A 27,946-nucleotide genomic window follows, 5' to 3' on the forward strand; every position below is an offset into this window, starting at 1 on the left:
GTTTTGGGGCGAAAGGCGGCGATTTCGGCGCTCCCGCCGCCATCGCGGCGGAAGCGAAGCGCGCAGACCCGCCCCCTCCGTGGGCGGGGCGGAGGGGGCGGGCACGCGGGCTGCGCGGCCAATAGAAAGCCTTTCCGGCGTCGCGCGGGGCCAATGGGGAGCGGGTCTCGGCGGCCGCCGGGGCGCGCGCGCCGCCGCACGTGGAGACGGGGACCCCACGTGGGCGGCGGCCATGGCGGTGAGGGGCGGCGGGGTCGGGCGGGGGGGATCGGGCGGCGGGGCCGAGCCGAGCCGTGATGTGCTGTGTTCTCCCCACAGGGCTCTCCGGAGGCGGCGGAGGAGGCGGCGGCGCAGGGCCCGCAGCCCCCGGCGCGGGGCGGGAAGCGGGCGGCCCCCACACCCGGGGACCCGCAGCCGGCCAAGCTGAGCCGCGCCGAGCTCTACAAGCCGCCGACCAGCGAGGAGCTGAGCCAGCTGAAGGAGACGGAGGATCTGTTCCACTCCAGCCTGCTCCGCCTGCAGGTCAGCCCGCGGGTGGGCGCCGCGCTCTGCCTGTCTGGGGGGACTCTACCGGGACCCTGGACCCGGAGCTTCCCAGGAACCGCCTGGGGAAGAGGCCCCTGAGCCCTCCTGGCCTGCTCAATCCGGGCGGCGGCCGCTGCTCTGCAGCAGCTGCGCATGGGGCGGACACAGAGAGCACAGGCTTTTTCACTGTAGGTCCTGTTAACATCCCGCGCCAGGATCTGTGCTTCTTTTACAGTGTTAAAATTGAGCTTCTCCGACACAGAGCTGCGGCTCGGTAAAAGCAGGACCATTGCGTCCCTCGTTGCGATGATCTGTTGCTCACCGAGATGAGGAGGTTACATGGTCAGCTGTACCCAGCTGCTGTCTTTAACCGGCTTCGGGATGGGACAGGACGATGTTTCTTATGTCCTGGGATAGGAAGCCGTCTGTGTTTGGGGGAGGTCAATTGTTGACTAGATCACAGAATCACAGAAGAGTTTGGGTTGAAGGGATCTTAAAGATCATCTTGTTCCAATACCTTGCCAGGGGCAGGGACACCTTCCACTAGGCCAGGTTGATAAGAGCCCCATTCAGCCTGGCTTTGAACACTTCCAGGGATTCAGCATTCACACTTTTTCTGGGCAACCTGTGCCAGGGCCTCAAAGGGAAGAATTTTTTCCTAATTTTTAATCTAAACCTATTCTCTTTCAGTTTAAAGCCATTTCCCCTTGTCCTGTCACTACATGCTCTTGTAGAAACTCTCTTTCCTGCTCTCTTATAGCCCTCTCATCCACCAGCACTCTCAAGTCCTTTTTGGCAGGACTGCTCTTGATCTGTTGATTCCCCAGCCTGGATTGATACCAGCGGTTGCCTTGACCCAGGTGCAGCACCTTGCACTTGGCCTTGAAGCACATGAGATTCCCATGGGCCCAGTTGAGCTTGTCCACTTCCCTGTGGATGGCATCCCATCCTTCAGATGGTTGTAACATTGGTGATTTTTATGAGGAACAGCTTTGATCTTCTGGCTACTTGCTGGTGTTGGTGGCAGGATCTCTAGGGGCTGGTTTGTGGTTAGAACCTGCACGGTTGTTTTGTACTGATTCTCTTGTCATACAAGAAACCTTCCTGAGAGCTATGCTTGTGTGAATTACATTGGGGTTTTTTGCCTGGTCCTTGGTGGGATAGTTGATTGCAATCCAGCACTTCACAGAAGATAGCAGGAGCTGATCGAGCTGCCAGCTTCAGGCAGGGTTTGTAGAGAAGTTTTGGTGTGTTCACCAGCTCACCTGCTGCCCTCTGCACCAGGATCATGGTTGGTGCTGGAGGACAAGGTAAAGGGCAGGAGCGATTCCAGTGTTACAGCTGCCTTTGAGGGTCCCCTTTCCCCCTACAGATTGAAGAGCTTCTGAAGGAGGTGACATTGAAGGAGACGAAGAAGAAGAAGATTGATGCCTTCCTCCATGAAATTAACAGCCTGCTGAGCGCCCTCCCAGAGACCACAGAAACTGAAGTATGTTCCAGAGGGGTGGAGGAGGTGTCAAGGTCCCTGTATGGAGCAGGCTGTGCTGTTGCTGTGCAAGCAGAGATCCTCATGGACCGTCTCCCTTAGGGGCTGAACAAATAATACTTTGCTTTATCTTAGAGGGGAAAGGGAGAAACTGTCTGTAAGCCCTGGGTGCAGTGTCCTACAGCTGTGTGGGGAGAGGGGTCTCGGTCCCTGCACATCTGCTCTTGGTTGTGCGTAGAGCATTCCATGTGTCCTGTCTGTTCCCAGCTCACCGACCAGGCCTGGCTTTCCAAGGATGTGAAGGTCCCGTTCCTGCAGGTGCCGTTTAGTGTGAAGGGGAGGTTCCACTTTGTGCCCCCAGCCGAGCTGAAGGTGGTGGGCAGTTACCTGCTGGGCACCTGCGTTAAGCCGGAGATCAATGTGGATGTGGCAGTGATCATGCCCCGGGTGAGTGTGGCTGTGCCAGCTCCTGAATGGCCTGGAGCCTGGCTGGGCCCTGTCCCCTCCTGTCCTCCGTGCCCCCTACCCTGCCCTCTCCATTCCTCAGTGAAGTTACAGCATCTGGATGTGCAGTGTGGTGACTTCCACGAGGAGCCAGGGGGTGCAGTTGCTCTGTCGGGGCCAGGGAGAGGTGTGGGTGGTGTGGTGCTTCAGGCTGAACTGGGCTCTGCAGACAGGTGAGGTGGGATTGCCCCATCCTTCTCTTCCCAGGAAATCTTCCAGGACAAAGATAATCTGAATCAACGCTACCACCGGAAGAGAGCTCTGTACCTGTCCCACATCGCCCAGCATTTCTCCAAGGAGAAGCTCTTTGGCAGTGTGAAGTTTGCCTACATGAACAGCAACCATCTGAAACCCATCCTGCTCCTGAGGCCTCGAGGTAGCACTTGAGCTTTGCTCTCATGGGGGGTGTGAGTTGGGTACTGGTGTTGGGTGGAGAGTGGTAGTCTCATGCCACATAACAGGCCCTGTGGAGGGGGATCACTGGGGCTGCTGTCATGATTGGTGATAGATTTTGGATGCTTCCAGATTGTTTTCTCCCTTCACCCAGAGCCTGGACCTCAAGGTCTTCTTCCCCTGCCAGTCCCTCTGCATCTTGGCTGGGCTCCCCAGCTTTGCTGGCTGGCCCACCCTGTGGATACTTCAAGGAGTAAAAAAAAGTAGATCCTACAGAACATGTCTATGTCTAGCTCTATCCTTTCTTACTCATCCCTGCTCCCCACTATCCTCCTGCCTTCCCCGGGGACCTGTGTGCAGCCTGGCTCTTCCCTGATGAGATGATGTGGGATGTTTCCACAGCCCCCAGGAGATAGCGGGTTGTGGTCTGGGACAGGTGTGGCATGGGGAGACCAGGGCAGGCAGGAAAGTGCTGGGATACTAAGCTGGCCAGTGGGGAGAAAGATGGGACTTGAACAGAAGCAGTGTGACTTCAGCGTTATTGGCCCTGGGATGTGGTCACTCTCTGCTTAGAGATGATTTCCGCTGCTGCAGAAGGAGCTTTTTACTTTCCCCAAGCTGGGGGTGCTCACTGTGTTCTCAAGTTAGTTTCTGACATCTCTTCCTCCTGCTAACCTACCCTCTGGTGCTTACAGGCAAGGATGAGAAGATGGTCACTGTCCGACTCCATGCCTGTCCTGATGTGGGTCTCTTCAAACCCAGCCGCTTCCATCCCAGCAAGAACAATGTCCGCACCGCCTGGTTCATGGAGCAGAGCACTCCCAAAGAAGGTAGGGCCCGGCACTGGGGGAGAATGAGGCTGTTGCCTCAAGCAGAGACTGCACCCAGTGCCTTCAGGTGGGTTCACCGCAGCCCTTGTCTGCGAGCAGGAGGTTCGTGATTGTGTCCAACGTGCTGTCATCTCCCCATACAGGAACCCCCGAGCCCCCGACCCCTCACTACAACAACTCCATCCTCTGTGACACAGTGATGCTCTCCCACCTGCAGTTCTTGTCTAATGCAGCCACTGACTTCCCAGGCATGAAGGATGGCCTGGCCCTCCTCAAAGTTTGGCTGAACCAGCGGCAGCTCAGCAAGGTATGTCCTGTGCCAAGGTAAGCCCTGCTTACCTGGCTAACTTGCCTTTGCCCTGCTGTCCTTCCTAGGGTGAAAAGGTGGTGGTTTGGTCCTGATGGATGGGGTGGTGGGCTTGTGGCTCTGCTTTGAGCTGTGTTAGGTTTCACAGAGCTCCATCCTAACCTGTGCTTTGCATTGAGTTTGTGGTACCTGACAATCATGCTTCTTTGAGATCTGTGGAATAATACAGTGGGGTTTTGGATTGTGAGTTTTTTTTTGTAATTCATCCCATTTCCCAAGAACTTTGAGGTGTTGCCTTCCTGTAAGGGGATCCATATGTTCATTGTACAGTGGTTTGCCTTGACGTCTTCCTGGCAGGGCTGGGGCTTAGGGTCTACTCCACTGGTGATGACAGAGGCCAGAAGCTGTGATGTAGGTGGCCTCTGGGCTCTCTCATGGTGGCCTTGTTGAGCTCTTGTTGATTCAGTCTTCTGTTTTCACAGGGCCTGGGGTGCTTCAGTGGCTTCTTGGTCTCCATGCTGGTTGCCTACCTGCTGATGAAACGCAAGATTGTCAAGATGATGAGTGGGTACCAGGTGTTGAGGAGCACTCTGCAATTCCTGGGTGAGTTTCCAGGGGGCCTCTCTGAGCAAGGAAAGCCCGGTATCAGCAGAGTCTCTGCACAAAGCCTGAACACAGTTGGGGAAGAGGCAAAGAGGCAATTGTGGCTTTTCTCTCTCTAATGCTGAGACTCTGTGGGTGGGATGGACAGGACAGAATAAGTCAGCAGGTTGGGGCAGGATGGTGCAGCTTGCAGAGGGGTGGGTAGGTCCCATCACAAGGTAGATTCTGGCATTGCATTGTAGCACTGTTAAATGTTGTGAAACCACGGAAGTACTGGCACATAACTGTGCCACTGTCACCAGTGAGGGAGATGTGGATGGTGGTGTGACTTGTTCCTTCCTGTCTGCCCACAGCCACCACTGACTTGAGCGTGACAGGGATCAGTCTAGTGAAGGATGTGGATCCCTCCTTGGTAAGTGACCCTCTGTGGGGGGTCTCCTGCCTGTGCCTGGCTGTACTGCCAGTGCTCCTTGGACAGGGACGTGCCTGTCACAGGGATGTCAGACAGCAGCAGTGTTGGGGTGTCTTGGTGTCTGTGCTGTGCTGTAGCACTAAGGACCATTTTGCTCTTCCAGCCTGCCCTGGATGACTTCCACCAGGCATTTGAAGTGGTCTTTGTGGATCCCTCTGGGCTGGTGAACCTCTGTGCTGATATGACTGCCAGCAAATACCACCAGGTACCGAGCGGATTGTTGTGGCACCCTGAGATGCTGTCTTAGGAGTGAGCTGAAGCAGGCAGAGAGTGGTTAGATGTCTTGGAGGAGGACAGAGGACCTGAGGAGGAGATTCAGTGTTGCTTTTGAAGCTTTTAACATCTCCAGCTCTGAAGCTTGGAAGTGAATTTTAAGACTTGGATGTAGTGCTGCCTTATCTGTCTTGCTTGAATGATGGAGGAAAGTTGTTTTCCTCTTTGTGGGTACCTTTGGGTGAAGCCAAGCAGCTGTTTAGCAGATGTAACTTTTTTGGAGGAGGAAAAACCACCTTGATGTCAGGGGTATCAAGGTTGTTGGTCACTTGGCTTCGTGCTGAGGACCAAGGCTGTCTGGAATCAGGGTGTGCTGGTGGCCATGGTTGATGGAGGAGCATTGGTGATCACTGCTGGAGGGATTTGCTTCACTTTTCCCTTCCCATTCATACTCTTGCACTGTCTTATCTCCTTGCTTAGGTCCAGTTTGAAGCCAAGTGCTCCATGGAAATTTTGGATGACCGGATGGTGGATGGCTTTCAGGCACTGCTCATGACTCCAAAGCCCATACTCAGAGCCTTTGACCACATCTTCCAGTGAGTCTTGCTGTGCTGGTGAGGTGATGCTGAGGGACTCTGTTCAGAGAGGAGTAGGCTGTTTCTGGCTTTGGACTGGGTTAGGTTTGAGCCTACCTGGTGGGAGGTGGCCCTGCTAAGCTCTGAGATAGACACTGATACCTCTTGCACTTGGCTGTTCTGCTTTTACTGTCTAGATAGCCTCCCAGAAAGAGGGGCAATGCTTTAGCCTTTGGGAATGTTGACTGTCCCAAGGACCAGTATCACCTGTGGTGCATCCTGAGATGCAAAAGGGCATTCTTTTAGCCCCCATCCTGGGCCAGGACCCTCAGCTCCCCACTTTATCTATCTTCTAACATGTCTCTCTCTCTCAGAAAGGATGTGGTGACAGAGGTAGGTGACCAGCTTCTCCTCTTCTTTGTAGCCTGAAGCATGTCTCCAAGCTGCAGGGTACCTGCAAGAAGATGCAGCTGCTGAATGAGCTGATGGATCGGGGTGGGAACTACGTGGCTGCAGCCCTACCCTTCATTGTCTCACTGCTGGCACGTGGTCTGTCCAAGAGAGCACTGCTTGTGGCTCACTCCTTGCCCCAGATCCCTGAGGTAATTCAGCTTGGCAGTGACACTGCATCCTTTGCAACACATGGAGTCTTGTGCGTCTCTTGTGGGAGCCAGGGAGGGGATCCTTGCTCACTGGGAAAGGAGACAGGCATGTACCTTTTGTAGGGAATACAGGACCTGGAGCTCTGCACCAGGGTGTGGGGTGCAGCTGGATGGCTTGATCTGGGCAAAATTCCTGGCCCAGTAATGTGGCAGGGTGAAAAATCCTTTTTTTTATATCAGGGAGACCTGTTAGGCTTTCCCTGTCTGTGCTTGTCCAGGTGCCTGGGAGCATGTAGCAGGAGGTTCATCTAACAACCCAGTATCCCGGTAGCTGCTGGTCCATCAACCTCATCTCTCCTTCTGCTTCATGTTCCCCATTTTCCCACAGTGGTCAGTTGATGCTGATCCCCCGAAACACAAGGATATTGGGTCCCTGACGTTTGGGCTCCTGTTTGTTCCTGAGTTTGCTGCCAGCACGCTGGAGAAGGGACCACAGGCTGATCACCCTGAGGTGAGGGGAGCCCTGCTTGTGCCAGACAGAGTGGAGTAGAGCTGGTGCTGTACTGTTGCCCATGGCTGCAGGGCTGGTTGATGGTCATGGGAGTGACTCGTGTCCTTGGCCTGGCTTGGTCAATGTCCCCCCACAGGCCCTGGAGTTCCGGACCTTCTGGGGAGAGAAGTCAGAGCTGCGGCGGTTCCAGGATGGCAGCATCTGTGAGGCCGTGGTGTGGGAGGCCAGCACTGCCTGCCAGAAACGCCTCATTCCTGAGCAGATTGTCAGGCACCTGCTGAAGCTGTAAGTTGCACTGAGCAGCAGCTGAGGCCAGGGGACCTGCAGCTCTGTGGGGGTCACTGCTGCTCTCCTGGCTTGTGTCATGTCCCTGGTAACCCCCTTGTCAGCTTCGTGCTTTGGGGGATGTTGTGGGTAATTTTGGCTTTGTGAAACCTGGAAGTTGTTTCAGTTGTCCTGATGCTGGGAGCTGCTTCCCAGGAGCAGGTGGGGTGGACAGGCATTACCTCTGCTTGAAGGTCATGCTAAAGGCAAGGAGGCTGCATGGTCCTACCCTTATGTGCAGGTGGGATGACGGAACACTGATTGTCAGAGCTGGAAGAGAAGCTGTCTGGACCTTGCAGGACGTTTCATGAAATCCTCTGAGCCTTTCTAGTGGTTCACAAAGTTGGGTCTACCTATGGCATTGGAAAGCCTCCCTGTAGTTTATACTGTCAGCCAAAAATGAGACCCTCTTGCAGAAAATGAAGGGGTTGCCTGTGCCTCTTTGTCCTGACTTGAGGATGGGTCTTGTGAGGAAAGGCTGCAGGTTGGTGGCTTTGGCTTTGAATCCTGTGAAGCTGCACAAGTTGCTGGGCTGCTTTGGGTACATAACTTGGGCATGGGAGGAACGCACAGAGATTGGTCTTCCCACCAGGACCTTCCTTTATAAAGGGATTTCTCATCCTTGGACTGACCCATGCCTGTGTAGCATACAGTATCAGGATGAATAGGTTGACATGTCATAGCTCTAATGCTCTGTTGTCTTCTTCCACATAGCCATGCGGACATTCCTGAATCCTCTATCTGCTACGCAGGAGCCCTGCTGGAATCTGTGATCAGGACTGGGCAAAAGGTATGGTTGCTCCCCCAAGTGGGGCTGGGGCTTTCTCCAGGAAGGGCAGTAACGGGAGGGCTGTAGGGAGGTCATTTTGGTGGCCCCCAAGGCAGCTTAGTGGTTCCCAAGAGAATGTAATGAGGCTAAGGAAAATTCCTGCCTGTGGCTGGTTTGGTTAGGAGCATGGTGCTCTCCTTGGATCTGCCAAGTGTTTCATGGCAGCTGAGATACAGCTGGTGAAATCCTCTTGCTTTGGCATCGCCCACGCCTCGTTTCTCCTTGCAAGCTTCCCACTGTCCTACCCTCTGCTCATTTGCCCTCTGTCCACATGTCTGAGGATATACTACTGTCCCACAGCGCTCTTCTGGCTGCACCTTTAAGGTCCTATATCCTTCAGGACATGGACCATGCAACTCTGTGCCTTCATCCCTTAGGTCCAGGTGGGAAACCCAGGAAAAGGATCCTTTCTATCAAGGAGCAAAGTACTAGATCGTGCTGCAGCTGAATGTGCAGCTGAAACAAAGAAGCTTCACTTTCAGACAGAAAAGATGCATTTTGGAGGCTGGGAAATGCCCCCCTCCCCACTTCTGGTCACCAGGTTGTTAAAGCCTGGAGATGAGCCATGAGCACTTTGACACCACTTAGTTGGTGTCACTTTTATAAAACAAGCTCTTTACCTTGTTGTTGGATGGAGAAAGAAATTGTTTCCTTTCCCCTTTTAAGATCAAAGGGGAGCAGGTTTTGTGGAAAGAATCTCCTGTGACAGGGACCAGTTGTGGTCTGGGCAGAGTGGTGTGTCAGATTTGGGATGAGATGCTGGTTTTCACAGCCTGTTGTGTGGTGAGCTGGAGAGATCCATATGTTGTGTGTCTCTTCCAGCAGATGAAGGAAATCCCTTGCAACCCTGCACGGGCAGGAGGGGATTTGTCGTTCGTGGCACACCCTGCAGAGGGTGCTGCTGCTCTGCTGGAGAGCCCAGGCTGCACCTGAGCTGGTGCTTTGGTGTCAGTGATGTTTCCTCCCTGTGCAGGCCCCTCTGCTGTGCTTTGGGGAGATGGAAGCAGCAAGGGCAGCAGCAATTTTCCTTTCAGTGCTTCTCATCTGCCCTCCCCCTCCTGTGATGCTCTGGATATTTTCTGTCCTTGCTTTTGTCACGCTTCAGAGCTTCGCCTTGGCTAAGGATGTAGTGGGTGCAGTTTTCTGTTAAATGCTGCGTCTGTTGGCACCATGGTAACTGGTGGGGAGACAGTAACAGAGCTCTCACCTAGCTGGTATGTGATCTCTTTAGTCCCAGATCAGTCTTGGTGTCTCCTTTCCTAGGGTGATTGCTGGCAGTATAGCTCTTGGTGCTGCCTTAGTGTCTTGCAAAAGAAATAATTTTACTTGCCACTGGAAACGCAGCCTCTAGAATGCCTGTGCCTGCTAGGGGAGCCACAGACACCCTTGCCCTTGTCTTCCCTCTCTCTCTTACCTCCCAATTTTGCTGAGAGCCCTCAGCAGCAGCAGCTGCTCCCTGGGGTGGCAGTGCTGGCTCCTCAGAGCGTGGCTGCGATGCCGCTCCCTCCCATGAGGGAGGTGAGGTGGGTGGGTATGCGGGAGTGAGGGCAGTGGATGCAAAGGCTCCCTGTGTGTCCACAGGCGTCGGGGATGGGCGAGGAGGCCATGGTCAGTGTCGTCTGCTCCTATGACGACCTGAGCCGCAAGCTCTGGAACCTGAAGGAGCTGCCGCTGACGGTGACGGCTGTGCAGGGTGTCCACCCAGCCCTCCGGTACACGGATGTGAGTGTCCCGGGCCATGGCCGGGCATGGGGGTCTGCAGGGAGCTGAGGGTGTGCCCTGGGGTGGGGGAGGACCCACAGAATTAGTCACTCTCTGGTTCTGTGGCTCCTGAGAGCCCCTGGGGCAATGTGGTGCCTCTTCTTTGCTGTTCTGCCATTGGGCCAGCTGTGCACAAGCTGACTAAAGCCTCTGTGCTGGAGGGCTTTGCTGGGGTGGGAGGTTGGAGTGAGGGGATGCACGCTGCCCTGAGGTTTCTGCTCCCTGTTCTCAGTTGCTGGGTGGCTGTTCTCTTTCAGGTCTTCCCTCCTATTCCCATGAAGCCGATTTATTCCTTCCATAACCTAATCAGAATCAAGCACTTGCTGCTTCCTTCGAAAGAGAAGCCCTGCCCAGCCTACATAACCCCTTTGAAGAGTAAGTGGGGAGAGATGTGAGTGAGAGATGACTTCGTGGGGGGAGGTGGAGGCAAGCAGCAATACTGGCTCTGTTATTGCTGCAGTGCAGTGCTGTAGGCTGAAGCAAAGCCTTGGCTTCTCCTACTCTCCTGCTGTAATCCCTAGTTCTGGACACCCCTATCCAACACCTGATTTCTGTGTGGGACTCACTGACCTCCTGCTATCCCTTTGCCCCCAGTCATCTGCCACATGGAAGGCAGTGGCCAGTGGCCACAGGACAAGGAAGCCATTAAGCGTATCAAGGCAGCTTTCCACCTCCAGCTGGCTGAACTCCTCCGTCAGCAGCACCAGCTGCTTTGCAGACCTGCAGCCACCCACACTGATGTGTACAAGGTAGGGGGCAACCAGGACCTTCCCCAGACCTGATATTACTGAGGAAACAGGTGGGGGGGGCTGTGGCAGTGGTCCCACTGGACAAAACCAGGATTTGGATGGTGGACCTAGGATAGAGTGTGGTGAGATGGCACTGATGTCAGGATGCTGCTGTTGTATTTCTGAGAGGCAGCATAACACATAGCAGCCTGCTTATGTTACCACCAAGCCTGACTTCAGCTTGTGTCCCATCTCAGGATGGCTACGTTTTCCGTCTCCAAGTAGCCTACCACCGGGAGCCCCTGATCCTGAAGGAAGTGGTCACCCCAGAAGGGTTGTTGAAGTACCAGGACACAGAGGAATCTCGTCAGCTGGAGTGGGAGACGTTGCATTTGCCCTATCTAACCAGCTCTCTGCATGGGTAGGTGAGGCAGAAGGTTGCCTGAGGGGTCAGGATGTGGGATGGGGCTGGAGGCCATTGTGGAGGTGCTCTTGGATGCTGGAGGGTGTTGGTGGGTAGAGGATCTTACTGTGGGAAGCGGCCCTTAGCCCACTTCATGGGAGGCTCTTTGGGAGAGTGAAGAGATGAATGTGGGTGTGGGTGGCACCAGTTGTCACCCTGAGGTCATTGGTATGGGGAGACAAGTATCAAAGAGCAGCATGGTTAGACAGGAGCACGAGGCAGCATTTTCCCTTTGTTCCCATCAATGCCTGGAGAAAGTGCCCTGTGCTTGTAATGCTCTGTACATGTTCCTGTCATATTTTTGCCCCTCACTTCCTTGCCGAATGCCAAAGGGCAGTTGTGGGTCCTGGGTGTGTGGGTTGAGCAGTGGTTTGTCTCCCTCCTCGCAGGCTCCAGCAGCAGCACCCTGTCTATGGCAGCACCTCCCGGCTGGCCAAGCGCTGGGTCAGTGCCCAGCTCCTGAGCGACAACATCTCTGAGGAGTGTGTGGACCTTCTTGTGGCATTTCTCTTTCTCCACCCAGCCCCTTTCACACCACCCAGGTGAGGATGAGGAACCCAGGCTGGCCTGACAGGGATTTAGTGCCTTTTTCCTTACATGAGATGGGGGAAGGATGGGATACTGCCAGAGCAGGAGGTGTTGGGAGGGTTCACATCAGGCAGCATGAGGCCCCTGTGCTGCCAAAATGCTGTCCCAAGCCCTTTTGGGAATGGCTGCTAGAGGAGATGGAGGTGCTTGGCATTGCAGGACTGTGGCTTCCCCTGCCTTTTGGACTGTGGAAAAAGAGGGGAAGCAGGTAGGGATGGGAGTGAGTGTCCTTATGTCCTCTTGGTGCTGGTGCCACAACTACAGGGTGTCTTGTGCCTTCTGGAGGACTGGTGAGGCCCCTCGTTCTGAGGGTGATGGCCAGGAGAAGCAGGGTGGGGGCTGAGTTGTGGCTACCAGCATGTTGGGGCTCCTGAGTTCCCCAGGAAGGATGTTATGGTGGTGCCAGTGGCTCCAACCTCTCTTCCTCCTGAAGAAGACTTCCAAGGGAAGGACAAGAGGTTAGCCACTGAAAGCTCAATGGAGCATTGTGTTGGTAAATAAGCCAATTGCTTGCTGGCCCCTGGCAGATAGATGTTAGAGGGCCCAGAGGAAGTGAAATGAAGTTAAAGGAAATGTTTTTGTTCTGTACGGAGTCAAAAGGTTATTCTGCCCTGCACTCCGGGTCCAGTTTCCTTTCCCAAAGTAGCAGGAGTAACAGTCTGATGCCTAGAGTGCTTTCCTGTCTCCTAAAATAGCAGGAGCCCCATATTCCCAGCTGCCTGGCTTCATGCACGTGTTGTATTGCTGGGGAAAAGGTGCAGTGGGAACTTGGCTGGTGTTCAGACCTGCACCAGAGATGGGAGCAGCCCTTTCTCCACCTCCTTCTTGTTCCAGACCCAGGAGTCTGGATGGGGAGGGCATCAGGAGATGGGGCAACCTGGGGGCAGTATTTTACTTTGTGCTTGTCTGTTTTCCTTGAGGAGAGAGGAACAATGGGAAAAGGCTTTCCCTGGGGATTTGGAGAAGGGAAAGTGTCTCAAACTTGTCCTGGACTTCTCTCTCCCACCATAGACATCCCTTCTTGGGCTGCATGTGGGCTGGGCATTCAGTACCCCCAAGTGCAGCCCTTCTTGCTACCAGGAGAGCAAATACCAGTGTTGAACTGTTTTGTCCTGCTTGCAGCTCTCCCCAGGTGGGGTTCCTGCGCTTCCTCAACTTGCTGGCAACCTTTGACTGGAAAAACAGCCCTCTAATTGTCAACATAAACACTGGCCTCACAGGTGAGCAGGAAAGAGGTAGGAGAGCTGCAACATGAAGGTCTTGAGCCCTCCTTAGTCAGTGCCTGGCTCCAGGGATCTTGGATACAGGGAGGCATCACAGCTTCTTCTGCGGGCAAGGAGATTTTCCACTCTTCCTCCTGTCCTGTCATGCTCAACTTGGCTACAGGCTGGGTTTGGTTGTAGTGTGGGGTTTCTTTTTCCCTTGCCTGCCTTTGAAGAAGTGGGTCTCAGTGATGATGCTCTTTTACTTCTGGACTTGTTGAAATCTGTGGCAAGCCTGGGTGCTATTGGATGTGGTTTTGTCTTCGAAGCCCTGTGTTCCTTCCCTCTTGTGTTTTGTCTGTTGATCATCTTTTGGATACATGCCATCTTTCCCCAGGAGCCAGCAGAGACCATGGGATTGTCCTGGCTCTGCATAGTTATGGGGTGGGGAGAGATAGCTACACATGGCTTTTAAAACTGATTTATAAAAAAAGGTAAGGCTGCTTGGGAAAGAATTGGGTTTTGAAAACTGATACTTTCCAAAGCACTCTCCATCTTTTTTTTCAGTGAGCTAAAGAGCTATTTTTTCCTCTGCTTGAGGGCAAATAAAAACCAAAACATAAAACCCTCGGAGTTTGGGTACAAACTCTGTCATGAGCTTATAACATGAGTTGCCAGCCTGTGTCAGTGCCAGTACCTGCCATGTCTGAGTGCATCAGCTTGGGTTTAGAGCTCAGGTCCATCTAGAGCTGCCTCCTGGCTCCAGAACTTCCCACAGGCAAGTGCCAAGGGAAGTGTAAGAGTGGAGCAAGCCCAAGGTGAAGGAGCTCTGGTTGCATATGGACTGTGAGATCAGAGGGCGGGAGAGGATAAAGCCTGTTGTACTGCCCTTCCCTGGGCTGCAATAGATGGGCGAGGAGGCCGGAGGGTTGTGGATGGGGCAGAGCATCTCACCCCCCTGCCTGCCCTCTCCAGACACTGACTGCACAGAGATCAAGAACAAGTTTGTGGCTGCTCGCTCTCGCCTCCCTGTCATGTTCATTGCCACCCCCAAGGACCAGTGGAGCTCCATGTGGACCCAGGACCGACCCTCGGCACAGGTGAGCCGGGCCCTTTGTCCAGCCCTGTGGGCAGTTCCTGCTCCTGGTGCTAGAGCAGCCTGGTTCTGGCAGCCCTGTGAGTGGGCAGAGCCCCTGCTACATTCAGGACTGCTGAGTTTCACCCTCTGGCTTTCTTCCCCTTCCCAGATCCTACAGCGCCTCGTCGTACTCGCCTCAGAGTCTCTCCGTGCCCTGGAGGAGCAGCTCATGGACCCACTCAACAGCCAGGATGTGAAGGTAACCCCCTGGGACACAAGCACAAGGGTTTTCAGGCTCTGGCAAAGCATACTGGTCTTCGGTGGTGATCACTGGGATGTGTTGGGAGGATTCAGGCTGTGGCTGCGCGGTTGCCCTGGGATGAAAAGCCTCAAGGATAGGAGGATGGAGCCTGGTGCCCTGCTCTGCCACCCTGCTTCTGGGGGACTCAGTTCTGCATAGCAACTTGGGGTGACTAGGACACATTTATTTTGTATTCTCTGGTTTTCCTGGGACACGAGGAAACCTACGATGTTCCTGTGCCAGATCAGTCATGTGTTCATGGCCGGATCAAATGGTTCCTGTGGAAGACTTTTGGTGTAGTTGGCAAATCTGGCTTGTGTGCTTGAGTCCAGCCAGGCTCAGGGTGTTGGAGGTTTTGGCAGGACACCAACAGCCACTTTAGGAAGATGTTATTTTGCTTTGAGTGGAGGAGCAAGGCCATAAGTAGTTTAACCCTCTTCAGTTTCTCAGTGATTTTATTTTTTAAGTGTGTTGAAACATCCATTACTGAAATGGACCTGAGAGATGTAGACATATTTATTTGCCCTTTGAAAGGAGATACATGTGTTTTGAAGGGTAACTTGTTGGTGTACCAATTAGTGACCTGGGCAATTGAGGCTCAAAGGACTAAAAAAGCCAAACAGTGGTTAAATATGACATTAGGAAAAAACCAAACCAAAATCAAAAAACAGCACACATATAGTGGATTTTTTTCTGCTTATGCAATGTAAAAAGGATTTACTGACACTGCTTTCAGTTCTCCTGCATTTTCCACTGAAAGTATTAAGTAAGAATCTACTTGAGGCAGTAGGAGTGTGTTACAGGGCTATGAAGGAATGAGATGTGTCCAGTGTGCTGCAGTCACAGTGCCAACTCAAAACTGAAAATCAAGAGGTGCACTGTGAGCTTGGGATGGTGAGCTTCTAAAATGCGCTGTCACCTGTCCATAGCAGCCTTCCAACACCTTGACTTAGCCTCCTTGGGCCTCCTCCTGTCTCCCTTCCTCTTGGCTGCTGCAGTGGAAACTGTTCCCATTCCCAGGCTATCCATCTGGTCCATGCCAGTGTCCTCCCATGCCTGTGATGTTCCTTAGGGATAAACATAAGATGTTGTTTCCAGAGCTAGTAATCTATTTGTAAGCAAAGCTTGGGACAGGGAGGAGAGAAAAGCCTTTCTAGTTTTGGAATTGATTCCTCTACCCGTGTACTTAAGAGGGTGCTCCAAGTTGGCTTCCTGTCTTTGCTTTTGGGTCAGATGGGGATGTGCCCACTCTCATGCAGATGCAGACATGGGTTTATGAGCTGTTTCTTTGCTCCCAGGGGACATGCAGTAAGCCATGGACTTTGTCACCTGGGTGGGAAAGGGGGACTGTGTGGACTAGACCTGAGAGTCAGTGCTGGTCGCTGATATTCTTCATGTGTGTTCTCCCCAGCCTGGCTTTAAACCAGCTCTGAACAGTGGGTTTTCTGCCAGTGCCAAGTTGAGCAGTGTCCCACGCCTCTGTTCATGTCTCTGCATCATTTGTTCCACAAAAATGAACACATAGTTTTAAGTTTTTTCCATTTTAATACAGCTGTATCCACAGCTAGATCCTGCCTGTCCAAATATTTATGCGTCTGGGATTGCTCCCCTCCATTAATGGGGCTTGCTCTCACCCTCCATCTGCTTGGTTAAAGATGCTGCTGCCCTCTGGGGCAAATGGTGTTGGACAGATGGGACCATCCCTTTATTGCACAGCTCCTCATGTCCCCTGGGTGTTGTTTGGCTCTTGTTGGCTTCTTGACTCCCCTCTTCATTCTGGGACTCTGCCATGTGCAGTGCAGTTTCCTGTTTCAGCTCACCTGTCTGTCCCTCTCTCAACTGCCCAACACAGTGCCATGTGCTCAGGTGGGCTTCCTGGGGTCTGTGGCAAACTTCTAACATTAATCTCACAGAAGTTGTGTCTTTGGTTTACTACTTTCTAAGGAGAAGGGCATAAAATGCAGGCAAGGACTAGGGAAACCTTTCTCATCTCTCTTGCTCACCTGTGTCCTACTTTGAGTGGCACTGTTCGTTTCTCTTTGCAGATGGTCTTCCGCCCTCCTTTGGACTTCTACGATGTCCTAATCCACCTGAATCCAAAACAGATTCCTCGACATCTGGAGAACGTGGACCGGCCACCAAAATCCTTTTCCCGTGGTGTGGTGAAGAACAGCACTGCCTTGAATATCCTCTTTCCTGTGGTGGATTATGACCCTGTGCAGTGCTACCTCCGGGAGCTGAGAGTAAGCAGGGCCAGCGGGGGAGGCTCCTGCCTGGGGGGAAGCTGCCTTCTGGCATTCAGCTTGCCTGCCGCTGCAGGACATGGTTGGTGACACCTTTAGGTATTTTGTGTGGGATGGTCATTGCTTCCTCAGCGGAAGAATGCACCACCCTTTCCATGGAAATGGGAGTGCTCCTGATGTGAGAGTGAGCTCAGATACAAAGCACCCGGAACTTTTGCTGAAGAATATTGTATTTCAGCACAAAGATATCTTTGTGCAGCCATCTGTCTCCAGTCAGTTAATTGACTTCTCATAGCTTCTTGCACCAACTGGTGTGCATGATGGGCAGTAGCCACACATATTTTCTGGGGAAATGTGCAGGTATCCATGACGTGGTACCAGTAGGCTTCCTGCTGTTAGGCCAATGGTTGTGTGAGCCAGAAGGGCTCTCTGTGTCTGACTACCTGCATGATGACAGAGGAAGTTGGTAGTTGGGTATGTGGAGAACATCAGTATCCAAAGTCATGGACCTTGTTCTTTCCCACCATGTGACCAAGCCAAAGCCTCGGCAGTCTGAGGAGATATGCAGGGTGCTGGGTGACAGCATCCATGTGGGATCTGGACAGACAGTGCTTTGCAGATGTGCAGCATCTGCAGCTTTGGCCCTTCCCAGCTTCAGATGTAGTAAATGTTAGTGTGCAGAGAGGTGGGGCTCTTATGAAAACCTGCCTTGATTTTCAAGTGCCATCATCCCTTATTCACAGAAGTCTCTGGGCAGTGTCAGAACTGTCAGTGTAGGAATCATAGGCTGGCTTTGGCAGGAAAGGTGCTGTGGAGTTCTCTAGCCCTATTCCCCACTCAGGGCAGAGCCAGCTTTCACGGGCTGCACTGAGCACAGTCCTGTTGAATGACTGCTGTCTCCAGGGATGGAGATTTCCCACCTCCCTGTCCCAGTGCTTGGCCACCATTGTGAATATTGCCTGAATTGAAACTCCAGTTTTGGGCTGCAAGATTCTGGGCTCTTTCAGTTCAAGCTCCCCTTTCACCTTAAACAGGTAAGCTTAGGAGGTGGGCACAGAAAACTTGAAAGGGTGTCTTTCAAGGTTTCCTGTTACCTCCCAAACTCGGTGCCAGCTGCATTGCATGATAAGCTGTGCCCATAGGAATCTGCTGTGGGCTCAGTAGAGCTGCCAGGTCTAGCAAGGTGCAACCTCAATCCTCCTGTCACCCACAGCAGGTTTGGACAGTCTTGGGTGGTGAGGAAGTGAGAGACAGGGGTGCATGAAAGACCTCTTGAAATTGAGAAAGACCTCAAAATTGTCCCACAATTTCCCTGCAAGTAGCACTGCTGCTTTGGCTGGAAGGACACGGGTGAGGAGATGTCCAGTGCTCTCCTGCTTTTGAGAAGGAAGGTGGACCTGGAGGTCCTGCAGACAGTTTGTAGAGAGCACTGGGGGATTTCTTGGGGTCCAGGATATGCCAGAAGGAGGCGGAGAAGCGTCCTGCACAAGAGTTTTAAAAGGGAGCAGGAAGCAGATTTGGAACTGTTCGCTATTTCACTTTCTTTCCTGGTGTCTTGATCTGAGGAGTCAATACATCAAGACCAGCCCCCCTCTTTTATTCCATAAATGATGAAGGTTTGACCTTCTGCCATGAAACCTCAGCCAAGGGGTATAGATGTGGGTAGGAAATGCAGTTTCTTAAGCCTGAAATCCTTCTTCGCACGGTGCTGGAAGTGGGTTCTAGAGCTGAACAGAGCCTTTCAGCAGCTGCCAAGGTACTGGTGATGCCTGTATACATGGAGCTGGAGCCTCTGTGTCTCTGAAGGGGTCAGGGCTAAGCAATCTCATGGAAACTTGGCAGGATGACTGCCTGCTTGAAGGAAATCACGGCTGGAGGCTGTTGGGAGAGCAGGCCCTTTGGGGAGCCTCTTAACTGCTTGCAGCAGGTCTGGCTGTAGATAAGGCAGTCAATTAGGAAACTCATAGGGGTGTGTTGAAGTTTATAGGATGGTTTTATGCTTCTAGACAAGTTGGTGTCAGTAAATGGCTCTGGAACTGAAAGGTGTAGAAGAGACTTCCCTGGAAAGCAGCTTTCATTATCCTTTAGGCAGTTATGACTTTCTTGGACTGAATTTTTACTGCTTGTTTGTTCTAATACGGATGTGGAATAGAGTATGATTGGGTTAGAAATTATAGCTGGTCCTAAATCCAATATGCCAACATCCCAGTGAAGAAACATGGATATGAGCAAAAGTCATGTTGCCTTGTTAGAAGCAAGGTTTATTCACTTGTTTTTTGAGCTGAGGGTGCTTAGGAGGGAACAGAGCAGAAACTGGTCACAACTTTCTCTCAGGAGTGTGCTATGGGGTAGAGAGCCCGAAATCTGCTTCAGCATCCCTGTCTAGGGGGCTTTTCCATGTCTTGAAGGCTCTTAGATAGATATGGCTTTGTTCCCTTGTGGCCATCATACTGGAGGTATCTTGCAATACCAGTTCCCTTGTCATTCACAGCATCCAGATCAGCAGTGGGCAGACCTGAAGGAGCTGATGAATATCTATTTTTCCAGGCAAACAGGTGTTTCTTCTCCTGGAATAATCACACAGGTGATGCTGCATGTGCTGTCAGATAACTTGGCCACATCCACTTGGGCTGGAAAGCCTCGAAAGCTGGTTTTGCACTTCAGGGCCACCAGCAAACTGGTGATGTCAGTAGAAGCTGCTCTATCTATCAAAAATCATCTGGCTTTGTGTCTCAGTGTACTGATGTTATTCCTTAAAGGCAAGACCTTTTCATCAACTTTGGCTCTGCTCAGTAGCCTCTCCATACCTGGAGTATTTATCCTTCCCTGGCTTTTGCTGCTCCTCCTTGTCCTGCAGGCTAGGATCCCTGGGGATGATCCAAATGCAGCAAGAAGTTGGTGCCAAAAAGGAGTGTGGTGACAGCAGTGAATCCTTGAGAGATTTTGGATGAGAAGGCAGTTGGATGCAGCACTGACTGGTTTTGACTCGGAATAATTTGCTCTCTCTTAAATAGCACAAACCACAGAACTGAGCAACAGGGCTGTAGCTGTGGCTGACAGTGCAGCCCTGGTGGGTTTACAGCAATGAAGAGACATCTGTCACACAGATGCTGTGGGATTTTGTGTTCTGTGAGCAGAAAGGAAACATTGCCCTTTACTGAGCTTTACACATGAAATAGGGATTAAATGCCTTAGCATGCTGATTGAGTTGAGAGGGGCAGGGAATAGCTTCTTCCCCAGTGTCCTTAGACCAGTAACCAGGAGATCCACTTCTCTCCTGTCTAGCCTGTTTGTCCCTGTTTTTCTCAAGTCAAAGGAGTTAACAAGGCAGGAGCTGAAGGACTGCTGCATGCCTTCTCCAAGGAGCCTAATCAGAGGAGAAAATAAAGGAGAGTAGATGTTGAGTCCTGACTGCTTTAATTTTTCCTGCTCCAAGGAGATGTGCTGCAGGAACTGGTGTGATTGAGTTGCTCTGGTGCCTGGTAGGCTCGGGGTAGAGATGAAAGGCAGGCTGTGGGATTCAGGCAGCAAATTCTTCAGTTCCAGGACAGATCTGATAGAAAAGGCCTGTTCTGTGAGTCTGTCCAGATAAGAAGGCTTTGCAGACAGACGCTCTTGAGGGAAAGCAGGTGCCAGACATCCCACAGAAGAGGGATGCTCCTCCCTGGAGCTTCAGGCCATCACCAGCCTCCTGCAACTTACAGTCCAGAGCACTTCATCAAACAACTCTGGGTAGGTTCCTGGTGAGGATTCCCCAGCAAGGCTAAATTAAGTCTCTCAAATGTGGCTCCCATTGAATCTCCATCATGACTGCTGGTCTGTGTCGTGGTTGTTGAGCTGCAGAACCCCCAGATATTTGCTGGGAATGTGGTGTGGGAAGGCTTGGTCAGTGCAGCTTTTGCTCTAGGGTGGCTTGGGTGTCCTCTGACTCAAGAGACACCCTAGAGGACACAGGACTTGTGGATATGCTTGCCATGCCTGTCTGCATGCATTCAGGAGCTCACAAAACCCAAAGGCTCTGGTCACCTCTCAGAGCTGTTCACTCGTGGGGAAAATGGGATGAAGCTGCCTGTGCCATGTCCATCTGTGTGTGTTACAGCTGTTAAGAGACCTCACATTTCTTACTGGGTCTTTGGTCTCACCAGGTCACTGATGTGATGGGCTGTGGTTCACTGAGATTTAGGTTTCTTGGGCTGCATATGCCTGAGGAAGAGTTTGTGGCAGAGGAGCTGACCATCTCGTATATGTGAGATCTTTTCTGTGTGAATGAGCAGGAAAATATTTCCTGCTTTACTGTAAACATCCTTCCCTTTAGAGCAATGTTTTGCATTTCTTTCACCTTCAGACAAGACCTATCAGGAAGACTTACAGCCCTTTCCTTTCTTCCTCCCATGGTGTAGGAATGTGTATCTTGCTACTGCATGTTAGGAAGGAACTAATGATAGTAAAAATTCTGTCTCCTACAGTATGTAAGCTGTGGTTATGGGATGTAGCTGGAACTGGTGAAATCTTTTCAGTGCAGTCTGCTTCCTTCATCTTTTGACTGGCAGGGCTGACTCCTCCTGTGGCGACTCCAGACTGGCAGAGATGAACTGAAAAGACTCTGCAGGCTCTCACAGTAGGGAGGAAACCTTCCTATGTGGGTCTGTGACCCTGGAGGGGGAGAGGTGGCAGGAAATCACCTGCTCCTAGAGCTGTAGAGCAACTGTGTGACCCTTAGCATAGTGCCCAGGGTTGACAGTGCTCCTTGCTCTGTTGGGGTGTGGGGGAAGGCTCTGTCTATGTTCAACATAAAGTTGAACGTCGGGGCAGGTCGCTGTAGGATGACAAAGACCTGAAAGTTTTAACCACAAATGGTATTGTTTGCTGGAAGTAAGTATTTTTAATAGGGTTTCTTACTGGTAGATTCTTTGCTAAGAGCACTTGAAATGCTCTGAGCACTGAACAAATGTTAATTGATATATTTGCCATCTGAGCTGCTGTCAAACCAGGAAAAGCTACTGTAGGACACATGAGTGCAGAGACCTCCCTAAAAGGCTCTACAGTAGCTATAATGCAATGAGCTTGATCTGTTGGTAGAAGCAGTGAAAAAAATGGGTGGATAAATGGTAAGATAAAAAAAAACCCCTACCCCTAAACAACAGTGTAGGTAGTTAACTAGTGATGAGCACTTAGCTCATTGCAAAATCCACGATTCAGATGGAGCTGCTTAATCTGGTAATCCCATTTTAGAGCAGGGTATTGTTTTACTCACTACTTTTCTCCATCCTTTTCATTCCTACAACAAAGATGGTTCCTTAAAGAGCTTGATCTAATCTTCTTTCAAATGCCATAAACCCCTTTCCTGGACAATGAGGCTCCTCCAAATTGAAGCACTGAGCTTGCTGTCTCTGTGATGTCTCTGTGAGATGGGAACCAGTTGTTGTTGCTGATGGCAAGAGGGTTTTCCCTGGGCATTGAAAGCTGAATTGCAACCAAAGATACAGCAGCTTGAGAAGGGAACAAAGGTTCAAATGCACTCATTGCCTTTTCTCTGTTTTTTTGAAACTTTCCCTTGAAAAAGGTGTTTGCAGGCTCAGACAAGCCCAGTGGCACCTGGGCATGGAGCATGGGATGTGGAAAGGAGAGTGAACTGTTTGCTCCCCAAGCCTCTGTACAAACAGAAGTGCAGTGACTAATTCACCAGACCCTTTTAATGCTGCAATTTCCCAAGAGCTGAGTGTTCATCTCCACAGCTCAGTGGGCCGGCTCGGGGCACTATCACATGGATGATGCTGGGAGCAGCACAAGTGCTGGAATTTTGAATGGGATGCCATCCTTTTCACATCTGCCCTCCGCTCCCAGGCATCTGGGAAAAAAAGGTGCTGGGTGTCAGGCCAAACAGTGATTTACTGGGAAATGATCTGAGCCTGGGAGGCTTCCTTTCCTGCAAATGCTCCTGGCTTCTGTCCAGCAAGATGTGTCTTGTAAAAAAACACCTTTCTCGTAAGGAGCACTGTGTGGCATTTGAGACCTCGCCCTGTGGAGTTGCTGAGCTTTTTCAGGTTCTCACATGCTCTGCTCCCCTTTGGTTCAGGAAGTTGCACACTGGTGGTCAGCGTGCCTGGAGCTTTACTACCCTTCCTTGGGCCTTCCCTCCCTCTGCTGTTTGCCCTTTGGCTAAACAAGGAGTCTTCCTTGTTGACTGGGCTCTGAGCTAAACCTGTGCTCTCAGCCTAGAAATGCCAAGGTGGATTGCCTCTTTCTCAATGTATTTTTAGACAGTGGTTTTTCTAGCCAGTTTGGTGAAATAATGCCTTGACCAACCTTGCCCCTGTGAAGAACCCGTGGAATGAGATGAGCTGGCAGTTCTCAGGATCTTTCCAGCTTGATGACCTAATTGTGTTGCCCTCTATTTGTGAGGGCAGCAGCAGTCCAAACTCAAATCTGTCTCTGAAGGTTGCAGGCACCACCACCGCTCCTTGCTTATCAGTTCTGTATTCTTAAAGTGCCACCTTACTCTTTAGGATCACTGGTAACACCAACCCAGTCCACCTTTTTTTCCTACTGCAGTCCTGGTATGTCCATAGCAGACCCCTTCCAAGCTTGCCTTTGGTGTTGATTTTTTTTTTTTATGCGCATCGTCATGAAAACCTCAGGATACAGTGATGCCAGCAAGACTTCTCTTTGTAAAAGCAGGGAAACCAAGGGAATGGAGGAGGAACCAGTGTCGTTGTCAGGGAGCAGCTTCTTGGCTGTCTGGGTCAGCTGCACTCAAGGTCCATATCTCTAGGTATCAACGTGTTGAGTGATGAGCTGTAGGGCCAGACTTTTGGGTTTGAAAAGGTGCTTGCACGCAGCATTGTTTCCTTTTGCTGTGATGCTCTTCTGCCTCCTTGCACCTCTGGGAATCCAGCCTGTGTGGGCTTCAGGGAAGGCAGACTGGGGTTTAGTCATCTCTTTGTGCAAGATCTCTTTTTGATCTCTGCTGCCCAGCACCACCAAAGGAGATGCTCACTGGCACTGCTGCTGAAACACTGAGGCAAGGAGGACAGATTCCTGCAGTGCCTCCATTGAACTTTTCATCTCTTTGCGCCTCCCAGAACTATGTTACTTAAAATTTCTGCTGTTATGTTTCAGTTTTGGATGCTGTGTGCTGCCAGCTCATGGAGGGTTTATCCTGGGAAAAGAGGGAGCTTTGGTACTTTGGTTGCACAGACTGCAGAACTCAAGGTGCTGGAATCCAGTGAAAGGTCCTTGACTGGGGTCTGTCTTTGCTGCCACGTAGTGGAATGTATTCTGGCAGGATTGCCTGCTGGCAGGGCCTCCCTCTTTCTGTCTGATGCACTGTGAAATCTTGGACATAGTTGTTGGACACCAGGAGGGCTTGGTACTGCCAAGTCAAGCTGATGGAAGACCATGGTGAGGGACATTGAGTGGGACATCACTAAGGGGGCTGCTGTCCTAAAGCTGGATGCTGATTTCTGGGTGCTCTTGCTGGCCTGTGGGAGGTGGTAGATCATGTTTCTGTCCTCTGAGACAGCAAGAGGCAGTGGTGAGATCTGCATGCAAAATTTGGAGGTAGTGAACTGTATCCATCAGGACTGTGGGAAAAGAGGCAGCAGGAGACACCTAGGACTTGTCCATGGGCTGCCAGTTTCTTTCCTTGTTGGGAATCCACTGAAAGAGTTTCAGTTTTGGTCCTGGCTTGTGTGGAACTACTGTGTCTTCCTATGTAAGGAGAGTGAATCAGGGATGGGCTCTGATTCTCGGATGTCTGGCACAACCTGTGCTTGTTTTCTACCCAGGATGCCTTCAGCGATCTTGCCATGTTCTTCTATGACAAGCATGGTGGAGAAGTGATTGCAGTTTTGTGGAAACCTTTGAGCTTTCAGCCTCAGCCTTTTAAGGTGAGTTTTTTTGCTCCACTTTAAGCTTCATATTACCTTTATGCCCTGAAGTTTGAAGGGCTTTTTTTTTTTTTCTTTTCTGCATTGTAATTGCTTTGCCTAAGTCTCATCAGCCCCAAAGCCCTTTGAGAAATGGAGCTCACAGTTCTGTCCCTTCTTAGAATGGGTGAAACCAAGACAGGGCTGTGTCCACAGTGCCCTCAGTCATCAGCAGATCTGAGAAGGGGACATGGACAAGCCCCAGCACCATGGTCATGGGTCAGAACAGAGCTCTCTGTCCTGGGTGCTGTTTCCTGCTCCCTTCCTGGGAAATGAGTGATGCATCATTTGCCAAAGACGTTTGGTGTGTGCAGTAGGCTCTCCCATTCTTGTGGCTTTGGGCATCTTACCCAGAAACACCCAACCCAGAAGAAGCTGGGCTGGAACGGCAAGCCTAGGTCCCTACTGCTCAAAGCCTATCAATGCACACAACTGTTTTCCAGCTACACTGTGTGGGCTGGCAGACTCTAGAGGGTGGCTAAGCCAGGCGTGAGGCGTGCTGGAGTGATTCATGCTGCTTTCTATGAAGGAAAGACGCAAAGAAACCGGTTACTCATGGCTCAGAGTTGGCAGCCCAGGCTTTTCTGTCAGTCTGTGGGTGATTTATCTCCCCTCTCTTCACGGCCAGAGGGCATTGGCCGTTAAGCCAGGCTGCTGTTGTGAAACTTAGTTATTCACAGTGGTGAAACAAAGGAGATGCTTGCACTGAGCTGAGTGTGGCTTGATTAAACCATGAGGGTTTTGCTTTTCCCTCTGGTGGAGCCAAAGATTTCTTCCCACTTGAAGTCTTGACACCCACCAAAGAGCAAAGCAGAGCCCAGGCAACTCTTACTCAGTTTTGTGCTGTGGCCCCTTTTGCACACCCCGTGTGCTCTGCTTGCACAGGCTCTGCCATGCATCTGCACACTCTTCCCATCTCCTCCATGCCCCTGGCCATTACTTGGCTTCCTCACTCCATGCAGTCTTTGGACTATGACTCCAGGGTCAGCCCTAAAAAGGGATGGAAGGGTCACTCTTGCACTTTGGTAGTTTTAATAATGAGCACTGATGGTGTTGGGAAGTGAAACTTGGGGAATTCGGTGCAGTGGAGTAGCAGGGTTTGGATGTGACAAGGCAAGAGAGGAATTTTCTTACTTGATGCTGGCAGAGGTTGCAAAGCAACTCTGAGCAGGTGCTCCCATTTGTGCAATATTTATGTGTGTCCCACAGGTCTCCAGCATGAAAGGAAGGAAGGTGACAACCCTGAACAACGAGCTGGTCTGTGTTCCCAACGTGGAAGCAATTCTGGAGGACTTTGAGGTTTTGGGAGAAGGCCTGGTCAAAAGTGTGGAAGCTCGTACAGAGAAATGGACTATCTAAGACCACTGAGAGGTGTCAGAATGGCCTGTTTTGAAGCAGTTTGTTCACTCTGGGACTGTTCCTTTTCATAAATCAGTCCCAGACAAGGCTTTTAGCTTTCTAAATCCCAGAACTGTTTTACTCTATTTATCTTTATATGCCTTGTTCACGAAAAGCAATGGGACCTGTTATTGTTTTTGAGAATATAAATACCTTTTTATTTTGAAGAAGATATGAAGATGGGATAAAGTTTTCGAAAGTGTCCCTGTTTCATTGTAGGAATCTAAGCTGTGTTCACATGAAAATGTCAAGGTCTGAAAATTATGGCAGAGGTGTGCAGTGGGAAGGCAGTTTCCTAGTTTGGTTGGGAATTTACTGCAGGTGCTGTTATTGTAGTGGTTAGCAAAACCAAAGAAACACAGTTGTTCCATAATGACCAGGTTATTCCTTTCTACTGAACCACAGTGAGAAATTCTAATTAAAATGCTTTTTCTTTACCATGATGGTGTTCGAACATCAGCACAGGTTCCCCAGGGAGATGGTAGAGTCTCTGTACTTGGAGATACTCAAAACCCAGCTGGACATGGTCCTGGGCAGCCTCCTCTAGGTGACCTTACGGTGAGCAGAGATGTTGGGTTATATCTCTAGTGTGAAATGATCACTGGGACTCCTGATGGGGGAAGAGAGCAAATGGACTTTCCCCATCCCCTCCTCTGGTGGAGGCAGCACACGTGTTCCAACAGCAAAGTACAAGTGAATCAGATGTGGAGTAAAGAAAACAGACTTCATGACAGCAGATATTGCAGACATCAAAAACAGATCAGGCTTGGAAAGGCAGGGGGATGTACAGGTAGCGTGATAGCTAGGCTGTTGTTGTTTGCTTGGTAAGGGGCGTTTTGGATGAGATGTTAAACGTGTTGCCTCAAGACCTACTGGCCTCTTCAGCTGTTGGCAGAGGGCCTAATGCTTTGTGGAGGAGATTTGCAACTTGTTTTTCAAATGTTTTCTCTGAAGCATTTGAAAGTGGGCTGTGGCAGAGATGGGGCCCTGGGCTGGTGCTGTCTACTTAGTGCCCACTGATGGGTGTTTGGAGGCACAGTGTGTCCTAGGGGGCAGATACGTGTGCGCAGCATCCCTGGTTTGGGGATATATTTGCTATATTAAAATTATGAGGAACATTTTTCCCTGTGCTTGTGGCTGAGGCAGGCTGCAGACAAAATCCATTGCCCGTCCTTTGCTTGCAAGAGCTTTGTGACTACACCTAAACTGAAAACATCAAAAGCTCTTAGTGGGCAAAACAGATCTCAAACCTGAGAACAAAGCAGCACATTCTACTTCTGCTGTGACCCCTGCAGCCTAGGAACCTGTTGACAGGTCCATTAGGAAATGATGCAGGCAGTGATTTCGACAGGTTTCAGAAGCAGCTAATTAGGGATTAATTTTTAATCTTCTCTTTGTTCTGCTTTATCATTCTCTAGATGTTGGAATTGCCCAGTCAGCCTTCAGCAATGGCTGTAATTTTCCTCAGTTGTTGGATCATTCCTGCTTCTTCTGTCCATTTGCCTTCACTCTGAACATGCAGTTTCACATTTGGATCCTGTAAATTTGCCAACACAACTGTTGGACAACATTTTGAGTTCCTTGTGCCAGAGGTTTGCCTATTCCCTCCATGTCCCATCCTGCCCTTGCTTTTCCCCCTGCTATATGTTGTGGATGCAAATCGTTTTGGTCCAGAACATTCTCTTCACTGATGTGTCTGCTTTTCCCTAGGGCAGGGGTGTGTGCTGGAGCTTGCATTAGCTTACAAGGGAGCTGATCTCCAGCCTTCTGCTTCACCAGGCAGGCTGGAAGGTCCTGCAACCCTTTCCCCAGAGCTGTCATGGGATGCTTGGATCCCCTCACTGGCTTATTCCCTGCCTGGGAATATTTATGGAGAGACAGTCTCTGCTGTAATCCCCTCTGCCCTCTCCTCCCCAACCCAGCTCCCACAGTGGGGTCTGTGAAGGTTGTACTTTGTAGGCATAGCCCTGCAGCACCTCTGCTTTAATCTGCTTCTTTTACACTGTCAGATGTTGTATTGCTACTCTTTCCTTTTTGCCTTTAAAAAGACATAAAACTTCTCCTCCAACCTTGGGTAAAATA

At 51.1% G+C, this 27,946-nt stretch overlaps 1 protein-coding gene across 1 annotated transcript; it reads left to right on the forward strand.

Annotated features, from left to right (window-relative positions):
* Window positions 1-232: 232 nt before the first annotated feature.
* NOL6 (nucleolar protein 6) lies at window positions 233-27,946 on the forward strand. The gene is made up of 26 exons (XM_027656038.1): window positions 233-238; window positions 319-522; window positions 1,898-2,014; window positions 2,279-2,458; window positions 2,723-2,891; window positions 3,604-3,738; window positions 3,882-4,045; window positions 4,528-4,648; window positions 5,002-5,060; window positions 5,224-5,325; window positions 5,814-5,929; window positions 6,333-6,510; window positions 6,899-7,021; window positions 7,158-7,306; window positions 8,060-8,135; window positions 9,756-9,896; window positions 10,193-10,310; window positions 10,530-10,684; window positions 10,921-11,084; window positions 11,516-11,668; window positions 12,837-12,934; window positions 13,892-14,016; window positions 14,164-14,253; window positions 16,341-16,538; window positions 24,326-24,427; window positions 25,676-27,946. The coding sequence occupies exons 1-26, from the start codon at window positions 233-235 to the stop codon at window positions 25,823-25,825; spliced, it is 3,393 nt and encodes a 1,130-aa protein (XP_027511839.1). The 3' UTR covers window positions 25,826-27,946.

The sequence above is a fragment of the Corapipo altera genome, unplaced genomic scaffold (assembly GCF_003945725.1).
Source record: "Corapipo altera isolate COAL_440 unplaced genomic scaffold, ASM394572v1 61553, whole genome shotgun sequence".
NCBI lineage: Eukaryota > Metazoa > Chordata > Aves > Passeriformes > Pipridae > Corapipo > Corapipo altera.